At 43.6% G+C, this 13269-nt stretch overlaps 1 protein-coding gene across 6 annotated transcripts in view; it reads right to left on the reverse strand.

Moving 5' to 3' along the window:
• Window positions 1–861: 861 nt before the first annotated feature.
• Window positions 862–13269, reverse strand: part of LOC110069965 (uncharacterized) — a 13543-nt gene continuing 1135 nt past the window's right edge. For 3 of the 6 annotated variants that reach the window (XM_078388088.1, XM_072988125.2, XM_072988126.2), the window contains exons 2-6: window positions 11194–11688; window positions 10551–10677; window positions 8469–8542; window positions 6061–6187; window positions 862–4870 (exon numbers count right to left, since the gene is read on the reverse strand). In XM_078388088.1, the coding sequence (XP_078244214.1) occupies window positions 3321–4870; window positions 6061–6187; window positions 8469–8542; window positions 10551–10677; window positions 11194–11688 (2373 nt within the window). In that variant the 3' untranslated portion in view covers window positions 862–3320. The other 3 variants (XM_078388090.1, XM_078388089.1, XM_078388087.1) reach the window with 2 other exon arrangements.

Consider the following 13269-nt stretch of genomic DNA (forward strand, 5'->3'; position numbering starts at 1 on the left):
GACATCTTCAGGGCTTAGAAAGAGGCAGATCCGTCACAAGACAACGTGGGTCTTCCTCCCACCCCACTGGCTGGAGGGGAAAAGGGTGGGAAAACCCTCAGTTTAGAATAGCGGTTCCCAACATGGGACACACATATCTTCAGGGGTACGAACCAGGACATTTTAGGGGAAAGCAAAAAAACCAACAACCCATAAATGAATCAATAATGACGGAAAAGGCACCTATGTCAACAGCATAGGACAAGATACAAGTAAAAAATTCTGAACTGAACTGAACATTATGACAAGGGACAGAATGGCTTTTCTTAAATTGTTTAGCCTTGAGGAAAGCCCTCTCCTTTTGCTTTGTTATTGTGGTGAATGGTGGGAGTTCTCTTCTAGAGATGGGCACAAACCAGGGTTCAGCACAATTTGATGGACCAGGCCCGCAGGCGTTGTGTAGGCACCCTGGACTCCTGGCCCCATCTCCTCCCATGGGCTCCCACTTAGAGAAGGTGAGGCAGGGAAGCCTGAGGGGGCGGCTGCAGGAGGAGGCAATGCAAAGAATCTGGGGTGCCCATGGAACATCTGTGCGCCCAATCCATCAAAATGCACCGAAGCATGGTATGTGTCCATCTCTAGTCCTTCCCTAAACAATGAGGCTTTAAAAATGAGCCTGTGAGGGGGGCACCACTATGTGCGTGGCATTTTTACATATATATTGGTACTGGTGCAACACATACGTATAAGTGGATACCTCAGCCAATCCTGTGAGCAGCATTCAATGAACGAGGTCTTCTGGATCTTCTGTGATGCGTTTACTTGAATTCATTGTATCAAATTAAGATTTGAATCTAAAAAGATACGCGCTGTCTGCTCACCTTGTCATTCTATTGCTTTTTTGTTCCATTACTGGGCCATTTATTTACAGTCACAACATATAAATTCGAAATAACCACTACCATATTAATTACAAACTTATTTTAAGCAAACAGAAAGGGTACAATTTGTAGAAATGGGTGAACAAGTACACAAGTGAAAAGGGGTTGGGAGCATCTAGCTTAGAGGAACTCTCTCATCGGCACATGGGCAGCTCATGACTTTTCTGCTTCTGAGAAATAACCTCTTTGTTATTGTCAAGAAATCGCTTTGGAAAACTCTTCATAGAGGGGGAAAAAACAGGGGCAGAAGTATTTGTTTTCTTCCCAAGGAACGTTCATTCCTCTTTCTCTCTGAGGACAGAACACAGAAATACATCTGTGTTAAGGAGAGTTAGACTATATGTCTGTTCTTGCAATCCATTTGCATTTGGGAACTTTCTGAGTCTCAAAGTGCTCTGTGCCTTTTTTCAGTTGCAACCCAAATTTAAAAAAACCTGTTGGAGAACCCCTTTGTTATGCTTACTTCACGATTTTCTAACAGAGGGGCATGACGTGCATTATATCACCAATCCCTAAGGTGAACTATTAAGTGATTTCTTTACAATAACAAAGAGGTAACCAGGAGAAAACCAATATAATTTTGGCTGAATAACATTTTGTTCGTAGGAAATGTAAAAATGTTCCCCAGTGGCAAAAGCAGTTGGATAACTCAGCGGCTTTAAGTCTCTGGCTATGGAGCCAGAGGTTGGGAGTTCGAGTCTCCACTGTGCTTCCTCAAGAGGGGCTGGACTCGATGATCCATAGGGTCCTTTCCACCTCTGCCATTCTAAGGTTATTAAAAGGACCTTTGTTATGACTCAGTTGCAAATGGGAGTGTCTGAAACATTTTACAACTGTTTAGGCGACAACGGTGTAGAACGTTTACCTTTCAGGGACAGTTCTGCACAGATTCCCAGAGACGAAGATGTCTTATCTTGATGCAGGAGGCATGAGATACAGAACCGGGGGGGGGGGCGGGGAGAGAATCCTACTTATTAAACAAATAGATCTTTAGCATTAGAGGCTCTACCACACTGGGAGCAATGCAAGGCTAATAGTGTGCTAATCTTCAGTTAAATGACAGAAACGAAGCAGGCTCAGATATTACTCTATGTAGGCATCCTTCAGTCTCAAGAGGCTATGGTAACGTGCTCTGTATGGAGGACTTGGAAAAGCGTCTAGTGTGGCTGAGGAGGCCAATTCGAGAGTGACAATATCTTCCAAACTGAAGACAAATCCAATCTGTCCCCTGTCCAGCTCCCTGATTTTGTTTCTTTTGTGACTTCCTCTTTGCCTCGGCCTGCAGGACAAGTGTCTCTTCAAATTGGGAGAGGCCGTGATGCAACGCATGCCTCCATGCTGAACGCTCCGATGTCAGAGTTTCCCATCTGTTGAGGTCTATTCCTAAGGCCTTCAGATCCCGCTTACTCACAGGTAACTTAAACCACAATCAAGAAGGAGTATACCTTGCAACGACTGAGAAGACATGAGAAAACCAATGGGAAAGGCTGGTGCTTCCCTGCCTAGTACCGTAATGTTTCTGAGAAATCCCTGTCTCCTCAGTGTTGGAAGTTGAATGCTGGGCTATTCGGACTAGGCCCTCTTCCGTCACGTGCGCTCTGAAGATTCACCAAACTACTCTCTGAGGGAAAAGCTATCACTGTGTTTCTTTCCTATGAGGGTTCTCGGAAGGAACATAAGCTTGACTCTCTGAAAGTAACATTTTCCATGCTCCTGCCCCCTCAATGAATACTCTCTTCTATGGACTCTGATCCCTCAAAGGGCCTGAAGTACAACGTTTCCCATGGTATCAGTTCTGTGCTATGTAGACACAACTTGTGGATTCTGATTGACACATTTCCCACACTCCTGGTACAGTATTTCTATGGTGAATTCTTGATGCATAACAAAATGTCAATTATAAACAAACATTTTCATCTCTCCTGGCATTTGTAGGGTTTCTTTCCTCTATACTGTCTGTGATGTCTTGTACATTTTCAAGCAGGAGTTAAATATATTCCTTTCACCCTCTACATGTTCCTCCCAGCAATGAGCTTTTGACACTTCCCAAGGTTTGATGTCTCAGCGAAATATTTCAGGCTTCAGGATTTTTTGTGGAGTCTCCTCTATGTAAACATTGTGAAAAGTCACAATTAGTAAACTGTAGGCAAAACATACCCGGCCCTCCAGGATTTGTATGGTTTCTCTCCCATCCACAAACTTCGATGAGTCACAACTTGAGAACTGCAAGCAAAACATTTCCTACACCTTCAAAATTTATACAGTTTCTGTCTTGCGTGGCTTCTGCCATGCTTCACAAGCTGTGAACTGAGAGAAATTCATAGCCTGTACTCCTGGCATTTGTATAGTTGTCCTCAGCACATAAAACAAACAAACAAAAAATCCAAAGTCCTTCTACATCTATGCTGTATTCCCTTTATGGATCTTCTGATGAATCACAAGGTATGAGCTGCGAGCGAAACATTTCCCACACTCGTGGCATTCATAGGGTTTCTCTCCTGTGTGGACTGTCCGATGTGTTACAAGGTGTGAACTGTGAGCAAAGCATATTCCACACTCCTGGCACTTATAGGGTTTCTCTCCCGTGTGGACTCTCTTGTGGATCAGAAGGCTTGATTTCCTTGCAAAACATTTTCCACATTCCTGGCATTTGTATGGTCTCTCTCCTGTGTGGACTATCTGGTGTGTCAAAAGGCCTGAACTACAGCTATAACATTTTCCACACATCTGGCATTTGTATGGTTTCTCTCCTGTGTGGATTTTTTGATGTGTCAATAGGCCTGAACTGCGAGTATAACCTTTACCACATGTCTGGCATATGTACGGTTTCTCGCCTGTGTGGATTCTCTGATGAGTCACAACTTGTGAATTATTGGCAAAACATTTTCCACACTCCTGACATTTGTATGGTTTCTCTCCCGTATGGACTCTACTATGGTTCAAAAGCTGTGATGGAAGAGAAAAACATTTCCCACACTCCTGACATTTGTGCGGTTTCTCTCCAGTGTGGACTCTCCGATGATTCACAAGGTGTGAACTGTGAGCAAAACACATCCCACACTCTTGGCATTTATATGGTTTCTCTCCTGTGTGGATTCTCTTGTGGATCAAAAGAGTTGAGTTCCTGGCAAAACATTTCTCACACAGTGGGCACTTGTATGGTTTCTCTCCTGTGTGGACTCTCTGGTGTGTCAAAAGGCCTGAACTGCAAGTAAAACATTTCCCACACTCCTGGCATTTGTATGGTTTCTCTCCCTTGTGGAGTCTCTGATGAGTCACAATTTGTGAATTATAACGAAAATATTTCCCACATTCCTCACATTTATATGGTTTCTCCCCTGCATGGACTCTCTGATGAGTCACAAGGTGTGAACTCTGAGTAAAACACGTCCCACACTCAAAGCATTTATATGGTCTCTCTCCCGTGTGGACTCTCCTATGAATCAAAAGGTTTGAATTCCTGACAAAACATTTCCCACACTCCTGACATTTGTATGGTTTCTCTCCTGTGTGGACTCTCTGATGAGTTGCAAAGTCTGAATTCCAAGCAAAACGTTTGCCACACTCTTGGCATTTGTATGGTTTTTCTCCTGTGTGGACTCTCTGGTGGATTAGACGAGTGGAATTACTGGTAAACTCCTTCCCACATTCTTGGCATGCGCACAGTTTCTCTCTTGTGCAGCCTCTCTCTCGGTTTGCTACTTGTGACTTGTGGCTCAAATATTTTCCAGAAACTTCACATCTACACCACTTCTTTGTGGTGTGGTTCCTTGCATTAGAGCTAAGTGCCTTGTGCAGAACAATACATTTGCCACACTTCTTGCATTTCTTGGGCTCCTCTCTGGTATTGCTCTCCTCTCCCATGTGGGTCCTCTGGTGCCTAGCAAGGTCCTGTTTGTGCAGAAAACACTTTCCACACTTGGTACATGCCTTTGTTTTCATCCAATTATCTGCAGGGAGGAAGAACAAGCACAAAGAGGACTGAATATAAAGAAAAACTATTAGAGCAGAAGGATGGAAAAGTATAAATGAAATAGGAAGACCCTGAAACTAAAACTATATTATGAAAAATAAGAGGAGATACTGTGTAGATTTTTTAAAACTCATGTTCTATCTTTTTAGAATACAGATGAAAGCTTATAATAACATTTATAATACAGTGGGGTCTCTACTTAAGAACTTAATCCGTATTGGAAGGTGGTTCTCAAGTTGAAAAGTTCTTATGTTGAATCTGCATTTCCCATAGGAATGCATTGAAAACCATTTAATCCGTATCTGCTCTTTTCCGTCCATAGAAACGACAGTGGAACCTCTACTTAAGAACTTAATCCGTTTTGGAATGGTGTTCTTAAGTTGAAACGTTCTTAAGTTGAAGCAAAATTTCCCATAGGAATGGACTGAAAACCAATTAATCCGTTCTGGCTGTTTTTTTGTTATGTAGAGGTGCGTTCGTACATTGAAGCATTAGTTCCCATAGGAACTAATGCAAAGCTGGTTAATATGTACTCTACCACTAGGGGGAGAAGGTTTTTTTAACCTAAGATGACCTAAGGTTAAAAAAAGAGCAGGAAAGGTTTTTTTTTCCTGTTCTTATCTTGGATTTCTGTTCTCAGGTAGAAGCAAAATTTAGCAAATGGAGCTGTTCTTAAGTTGGATTGTTCTTAAGTAGAGACGTTCTTAAGTAGAGACCCCACTGTAACACATTTTATTGTGTAGTATAGTATCTAGTGGGGTCGACAAGGAGTCTATACCCCTGTTCAGCCATCAGAACTCACTGGTGTGGAACAGGTAAAACTACTCCTTCAATATCTCACTTACATTGAAAACCCAGATAGAGTCATTATTAAGATATATAAAACATAGTAGGAAATCAACACTATTCTGTCTAATTAGTACTATTCACAGGTACAACAACAGAGAGTTTTCTATTCACAGGATAATAGCCTGAATTATCAGAGGGATAAGGCTTGAAGTAACCCAGCCTTTCAAATACCAGTTTGGGTCCCTGGCCTCTAAAGGGAAACAAATTAGAAAACAGTTTCCCCAGGTCCCTTTAAAGGCCCTTCAAGAGTCTGTGTGAACTGCAATATCATTCCATTTCTAGAGAGAGATCTTCAGAAAGAGGAACAGGGAACCTCACCAAGAGAGGTCACGACCCCAAAGTTCTCTTCCATGACCTCCTGGTGGAGGGCCCTCTGGTCCGGATCCAGCAGCGCCCACTCCTCCTGGGTGAAATACACAGCCACCTCCTCAAAGGTCATTGGACTCTGGATGAAAAAGAAGTTAACAGGAAGACTGCTTTCTAACGTAATCAAGAAAGATAGAGAAGATGTATAAGCGAGCATAATCAAGAAAATTGGAGGTAACTAGGGCTTAGATTTCATTAGTAGTCGAACTTGGGAAGAATTCACAGAACCTTAATGGGAAATTAAGTTACTACCGGCATCAAGTCACTTCCAAGGTATGCGACTTATTAGGAACAACAAGAGGGGTGGGGGAAAATAATAATTTCTGCCTTCCCCCCATTTAATTAATTAGCCCGGCCTGGCTAATCAAAGCGGCCAGGCCGTTAACAACGGAGTGGGCCACGGCTATTATAAATGGGTCTCTCCTTGAGGGCAGATTTCCATCTGCCCTGAAGGACACACTCATTAGGCCCATTAGGAAGAAACCTAGTTTGGCGGCGGACGAAATTGGCAACTACAGGCCCGTCGCCAATGTTTCCTTCCTTAGCAAGGTAGTCGAGAGGGTGGTGGCCGACCAGCTTCAGGCGCTCTTGGAAGAAACAGATGCCCTGGATCCATTCCAGTCGGGCTTCAGGCCGCGCCACGGCACAGAAACGGCTTTGGTCGCCCTGTGTGATGACCTACTGAGGGAGGCCGACAGGGGTAAAGTGTCCCTGTTGGTCCTCCTCGACATCTCAGCGGCCTTTGATACCATTGACCACGGTATCCTCCTGGGGAGGCTCTCCGAGTTGGGAATAGGTGGCCTGGCATTGTCCTGGCTCCGTTCCTTCTTGGAGGACCGTCCCCAGAGAGTCCAGCTTGGGGAGAGGGTCTCGGCCCCGTGGAGCCTCAATTGTGGGGTTCCACAGGGGTCGATTATCTCCCCAATGCTATTTAACATATATATGAGGCCGCTGGGTGGGGTCATCAGGGGGTGTGGAGCTTCGTGCCACCAGTATGCGGACGACACGCAGCTCTACATCTCCTTTTTGCCAACCGCAGGAGAAGCCGTCCTGTGCCTCCAGCGCTGCCTGGGGACTATACTGGAATGGATGCAGGAGAACGGGCTCAGGCTGAACCCGGACAAGACGGAAGTGCTGAGGGTGGGCCCCCCCACAGTCGGGGATTTGGGTAACTCCCTCTCTTTTGGGGGGGTGACTCTCCCTGCTAGGGACGGGGTACGCAGCTTGGGGATCCATCTGGACCCGGTGCTCTCCATGGAGTCACAGGTGGCATCGGTGGTCCGCACCGCCTTTTTTCACCTTAGGCGGATAGCCCAGCTGCGGCCCTACCTGGAAGTGGGGGCGCTCACCACCTTAGTACACGCGCTCGTAATCTCAAGATTAGACCACTGTAATGCGCTCTACGTGGGGCTTCCTTTGAGGCTGCTGCGGAAATTACAGGTGGTGCAGAATGCGGCGGCCAGATTACTTAGTGGAGTGAAAAAATTCCAACATATTTCGCCCACTCTGGCCGCATTGCATTGGCTGCCCATCAGGTTCCGCATCGACTTCAAAGTGCTAATGCTTACGTATAAAGCCCTAAACGGTTTAGGGCCTCGATACCTGGCGGAACGCCTACTCCCACCAAGTTCTACCCGGATCACACGGGCGAGCCAGGAGGTGAGGCTGAGGAGCCTAACCCCGAGGGAGGCCCGGAAAGAGAAAACAAGAAATAGGGCCTTCTCGGCGGTGGCTCCTCGCCTGTGGAATAACTTACCTCCTGACATTCGCGGAGCTCCCTCGCTGGGCACTTTCAAGAATCTATTAAAGACCTGGATGTTTCGGCAGGCCTTCTCATAAAACTACTTTTTGATTCTTTTATCTCTTTATCGTTTTTTTTTCTTTTACCTGTTTTTGTATTGGTTGTTTATTCTTATTGTATTTTAACGTTGTTGTAAGCCGCCTAGAGTAGTCCTCGCGACTAGATAGGCGGGATATAAATAAAATAAATAAATAAATAAATAAATAATGTTTTTAACTTCAAGACCTTCTCATGTGAATAGGATCCTGGTAAATTCTTCAAATACGACCCTAGACAAAGCAGTCGCTCCGTTGTGCAAGAGGGGCTGCTCAGCATAGAACCCCGTTATACCTTCCTGCTGTGTGGAATTTGAGGACGAGGGGCCAGTCAAGAAAAAAAAAATCGAATTTATAATCCTAAATCAGGACTAACATGAACGGGTACATAGGATCCGACCCCAGACTAAGCACTCAAAGCCATATATGCATGGACTAATGTGTCAGTCTGGATAGATAAATCTCTCTCTCTCTTTTGCACATAAACTTTAAAAAAAATCTCCCACTCTACCCAGGATTCTCACCTTGATCTCCTCTAATTCCACCTTTTCACAAAGAAAAGAGGAGTCGCTCCAGGTTGCCAACATCATTCCATCCCCTGTAGGGGGAAAATGGTAGGAAGTCAGGGTATCAACATGTCTCAGAGATGATGATCAGAATCCTAAAAACACTGATTAGAAAGGAAGCCCTTAGAACAAAACAGGCTTTACATCTTAGAAAAATGCACTGGATAGTATCGCTTAGTGTGTGTTAGGAAACCTGGATTGGGGCGAGTAAAATTCAGGCTAAACCAGATTACTAGGAGACCTTTCAGTGGCCGACAGTCACATAAGATATGCTCTCTGCTTTATTTCTATTTCAAACATTTATATTTTTTTATCTGATTTATTTGGGTGTCTTCCCCTGATACCTTGTGGTGTCAGAAGGTGGTTTCCACATGTAAAAGCCTTCAAGTGTTCATCATTAGAAAATGTTGACCAAATTCTGACACATATCTCTGCCTGCACAACAGGAATTAGACCATTGGCAGATGACCACTAATTAAAGAGTCGCTACTTTGATTTCAAGGTGTGGGGACCATAGCAATTTTGGAAGCACCAACTGTGGGTATCATTGATAGGGGGCTTAACAGCCTAATGTGATTGTTCTTTTCCAGTAACTAGGTTGTTACCTTATTTTTTCCATGTATAATATGCTACTTTTTCCTAAAATAATTATACGAAAAATGGAGGAGCGTCTTTTACACAGAAGTAAGCTGAGATAGCTGAGAAGAGAAGAAAATGGCACATACATTGTTTCTGTAAACAGGCTTCCTTCAATCACGAGGCTTAGTTTCCTAAAGTCCGGAGACTTATCTTCCTCCAATCATGAGTCTTATGGAACTGATGTCAGCTGATGCTGAACAAACCAATTGGAACACACCTTGTTGGAGGTGGAGCCAATAGGCTCAGTTGCAACAGCGACTCCTAATGTCGGAGCCTTCTGAGCCCAGAGGCTGAATCCTCAAAGCTAAGTTTTCTTAATTTTTGGGCTAGAAAGGGGGGCATCTTATAAACAGGGGTGTGTTATAAAGGGAAAAATATGGTTATTTCTTTTCCTGCCTCTGGCATTAAAGACAAAGCTCTGCCCCTCTTCCTGTTTTTTTTTTCTCCCATTGTTTTGCTGATAGCTCTTTCTTCTTCCTTTGGCCATTCTCCAAGCAGGAAGCATGCAGGGAGACTGCATCCTCCCGTTTTTTAAAATCTGGCTGTAATTACAGATGGTTACTGTAAGCAAACTTTTTTTTTCTATTTTAAATGCTTCTTGGTTGATTTTTAATATACAAAGTGCTAGTTTTATTTTATTAGCAAGGGTGTTTAGTGAGATCTCTCCAGGTATCTGTGTGTTTTTTTCCTGCCTTATACTCTGCTAACTAAAGGAATAACCAAATTCCTAGGAAAAAAACCCTTTTAACCAAAATTCCCCAGTACAGTAGTGCCTCGCATTACGACGTTAATTTGTTCCAGCGAAATCGCTGTAGAACGAAAACGTCGTAATGCGAAATTAAAAAGCCCATAGAAATGCATTAAAACCCAACTAATGCGTTCTTAGGGGCTTGAAACTCACCGTCCAGCGAAGATCCTCCATAGCACTGCCATTTTCGCTGCCTGTACAGCGAGGAATCCATCCCAGAAAAGAGCGGGGAGCCATGTTTTTCACCCGGTGGCCATTTTGAAACTGCCGATCAGCTGGCCAAAAATCATCGTTTTGTGAGATTCGGTTCCCGAAGCAGGGAACCGATCATCGCAAAGCGAAATTCCCCCATAGGAAACATCGTTTTGCGATCGCAAAACCTTCAACGTAAAGCAATTTCGTCATAAAACGGAGCGCTCGTAATGCGAGGCACCACTGTACAGGGTGTGCATGGTTCATGCACAATGAGACAAAGTAGCAGAGACTCTTTAATTAGAGACAACCAGCTACTGCCCCTGACATGTCCCTTGGAAAGGGTGGAGCTAAACAACTCTCCCACCCCCATTGCCCCACAGCAGTCCAATGACTGCACGCATACTTCAGAACATGAGCTCAAACTGAAATGCACACTCCTACCTAAGATCAGTTCTTACCCTGGAAAGTGGCATCTCTGTCACCAGCCTGTTTGCTCTTTTCTTGCAGGAGATTCTGTCTGTGGTCCGATGAAATTTCCTCTACCAGAAAAGTCTCAGACTGAACTTCTGCAGACAGATTTTTAACCTGAAATAGCCGTGGGGGGGGGGGTGTCCAAGACATGCCATGAGGAGAAGGATTAGAACAGAAAAGACCCAGACAGAAAATCTTGGGAGAAAAATTGGGACAGGAAGTAAATTACAACAAATAAGGATCTCCTCTCTTACATTCTTGATCTCACGAAGAAAGGAACAGGAAATTCTGGGCTTGAGGGTGGTGGTGCACCAGCTCTGCTGGAAGTCCTGATCGGATAATACAGCTGCCACCACCATGCTAAATTTAGTCATGTGGCCAAAGCAACAATAAAAATCTGACTTTTTTTTTTCAAAACAAAGGACAAAGAAAGCATGAAAGGCAAATATGTCCAGTGCTATCTTGCTATTAACAGAAACAAGGAGCATCAGTTTCGGGGAAATACCCCAAAAATTGCCATTGGCTGGGAGGGGCGTGTCACAAGAGGCTGGTGGGCTAAGAAAAGGGGGGCACAGGGGTCAATGGGCTGCTCACCTCTGTGTTAGACTCACCAGGAGAAAATGCTCTCACCTTTTGCCATTCCTGCCTCTTCTCCTTGGCCTGACTCAGGAGGAAGCCTTCGGCCAGGGCCACCGCCTGGGAACTGCTCTCCGCTCCACATTCCCTCACCCAGCTGGACATCTCCGGGGGAAGGATGGCCAGGAACTGCTCCAGGATCACCAAGTCCAGGATCTGAGCCTTGGTGTGCCTTTCTGGCTTCAGCCACCGATGGCAGAGATGGTGGAGTCGGCTGCAAGCCTCTCGGGGCCCCTCCGTCTCCTTGTAGGATAAGTTCCTGAAGCACTGTTGCTGTACATAAGAACTGTTAATGTCTTCATCCATCATCTTTTTCACTGTTTCTTCCCAGAATTCCCCACGACTCCCAGTCTTGTTGGCATCAGGACCACTTCCTGCCTCCAGGCCAAGAATGTCTTTCTCATCCATCCCACACTTGTGCTCCAGCAAACAATTTGGGAGAGCCTCTCCGTCTTCGCTCTCAGGGCCAATGGCCCTTCCACTAAATCTCTGCAAAGCCAAGATGCCCCCTGTTAACAATGACTGAAACATGCGTGAAAAAGACAAAATGTGGAAGACGGGTCTTGTTCGTAATGTCAAAACAAAGAATTTCAAGGATGGAAAAGAAGTGATATCCTTTGGAGGGTTCCTTCAACTGACCGCCACAGAGCTGTCAAGATGTGTTGCGTGGGTAATAGTATTAAAACATTATTGAAATTTAGGTTAGGCCTCCTTCAGTCTCGAGAGACTATGGTAACGTGCTCTGTATGAATGTCCTCTCCAGGGCACGAAGCCTGGGTAAAATAATAATTATTGAAATAATTGGCTTGTATTAAGTTAAATGCTGCAATGTGTTAACATGACCAGTAGGTGGCATTTACTGATGTGCCAAATTACTAAACCTGTAATTTACTCTTGCAATAATCCAACATGTATAAAAATTTATAGACAAAATCAAGGCTATTATCTGCCATAGTAGCTACTTGGAAGCCTTCTATGAAAAATATCCTGTTTATAGAGCACTGTAATTTACCAATCTAGCAAAATGACACTGTTGGCATTGAAGACCAAGATAAATATTGGTAAAGGATATAAATAACAGCCAGAAAAGATAGCTTGAGCAAGAAACAAAGAACGAGAGCACTTCAGAAGGCAATGTATATACTATATCAACATTATAGAAGTACAGTACAGTATGCTAGTGTGATTTTTTTGCTCGCACTTTAGTCTATTAAGATACTTACACAGATGTGACTTAATTTTAGAACGGCAGTTTTTTAAAAATGTAATACTTTCAAAAGTATTCGTAATACTTTAGTTAAGTTCTTATCATTCTGAAATACCACATTAAGTTAGGTTAATGTGGTATTTCAGAATGAAATGAGATTACTCATTTCTTTCTGAAATACCACATTAAGAAATACCACATTAAGAACATATTTACTCATGTATGAGTAAATACATGAACATGATATGTTCTTTTCTGGTTACATTTACATTTTCTTTTCCCGATTTTTAAATCTTTTAAAATCTCCTTATTCCTTCTTCTTAACTGGCCCTGCATAACAACAATATTAACTCCGAATACTACCACAAGTACCATCCACTTTGTTAAAAGCCTGCATCAAAACATCTTGGGCCATAAACTCAGTCTGAGCATCCAGGCAACTAAAGAAACAGAAAACCCCACGGAAAGAAGAAGCACTTATCTTTCTCTCTAGCAGTAAGAACAGAAAATAAGCCAATTGATTTTATTTATTTCAAATATTTTTACTCCGCTTTTCTCCTTAAAAAGGACCCAAGGCAGCTTATGACCTTGAAAGACAATATTTAAAGCTGAAAACAATGAGCAGGTGGATTACACCATAAAAGACAATATTTAAAGCTAAGAAAAAGGAGTATAACAAACCATTAACCAGCTATCTGTGTGCAAATTTTAGATGGATTGTTAGGCATTACTGATGTGACTAGATTTTGAGAATTCCTTGTGTTTTCCAGCTTTGATTTCCTTTTCTCAGAGTGACATTTTTCAATGTCAGTTGTATACTTACTGACCTCTGCCTTCATATTGCCTGTTATTGATGCAAGAGG

Source organism: Pogona vitticeps, chromosome 2, assembly GCF_051106095.1.
Source record: "Pogona vitticeps strain Pit_001003342236 chromosome 2, PviZW2.1, whole genome shotgun sequence".
Classification (NCBI taxonomy): Eukaryota; Metazoa; Chordata; class Lepidosauria; order Squamata; family Agamidae; genus Pogona; species Pogona vitticeps.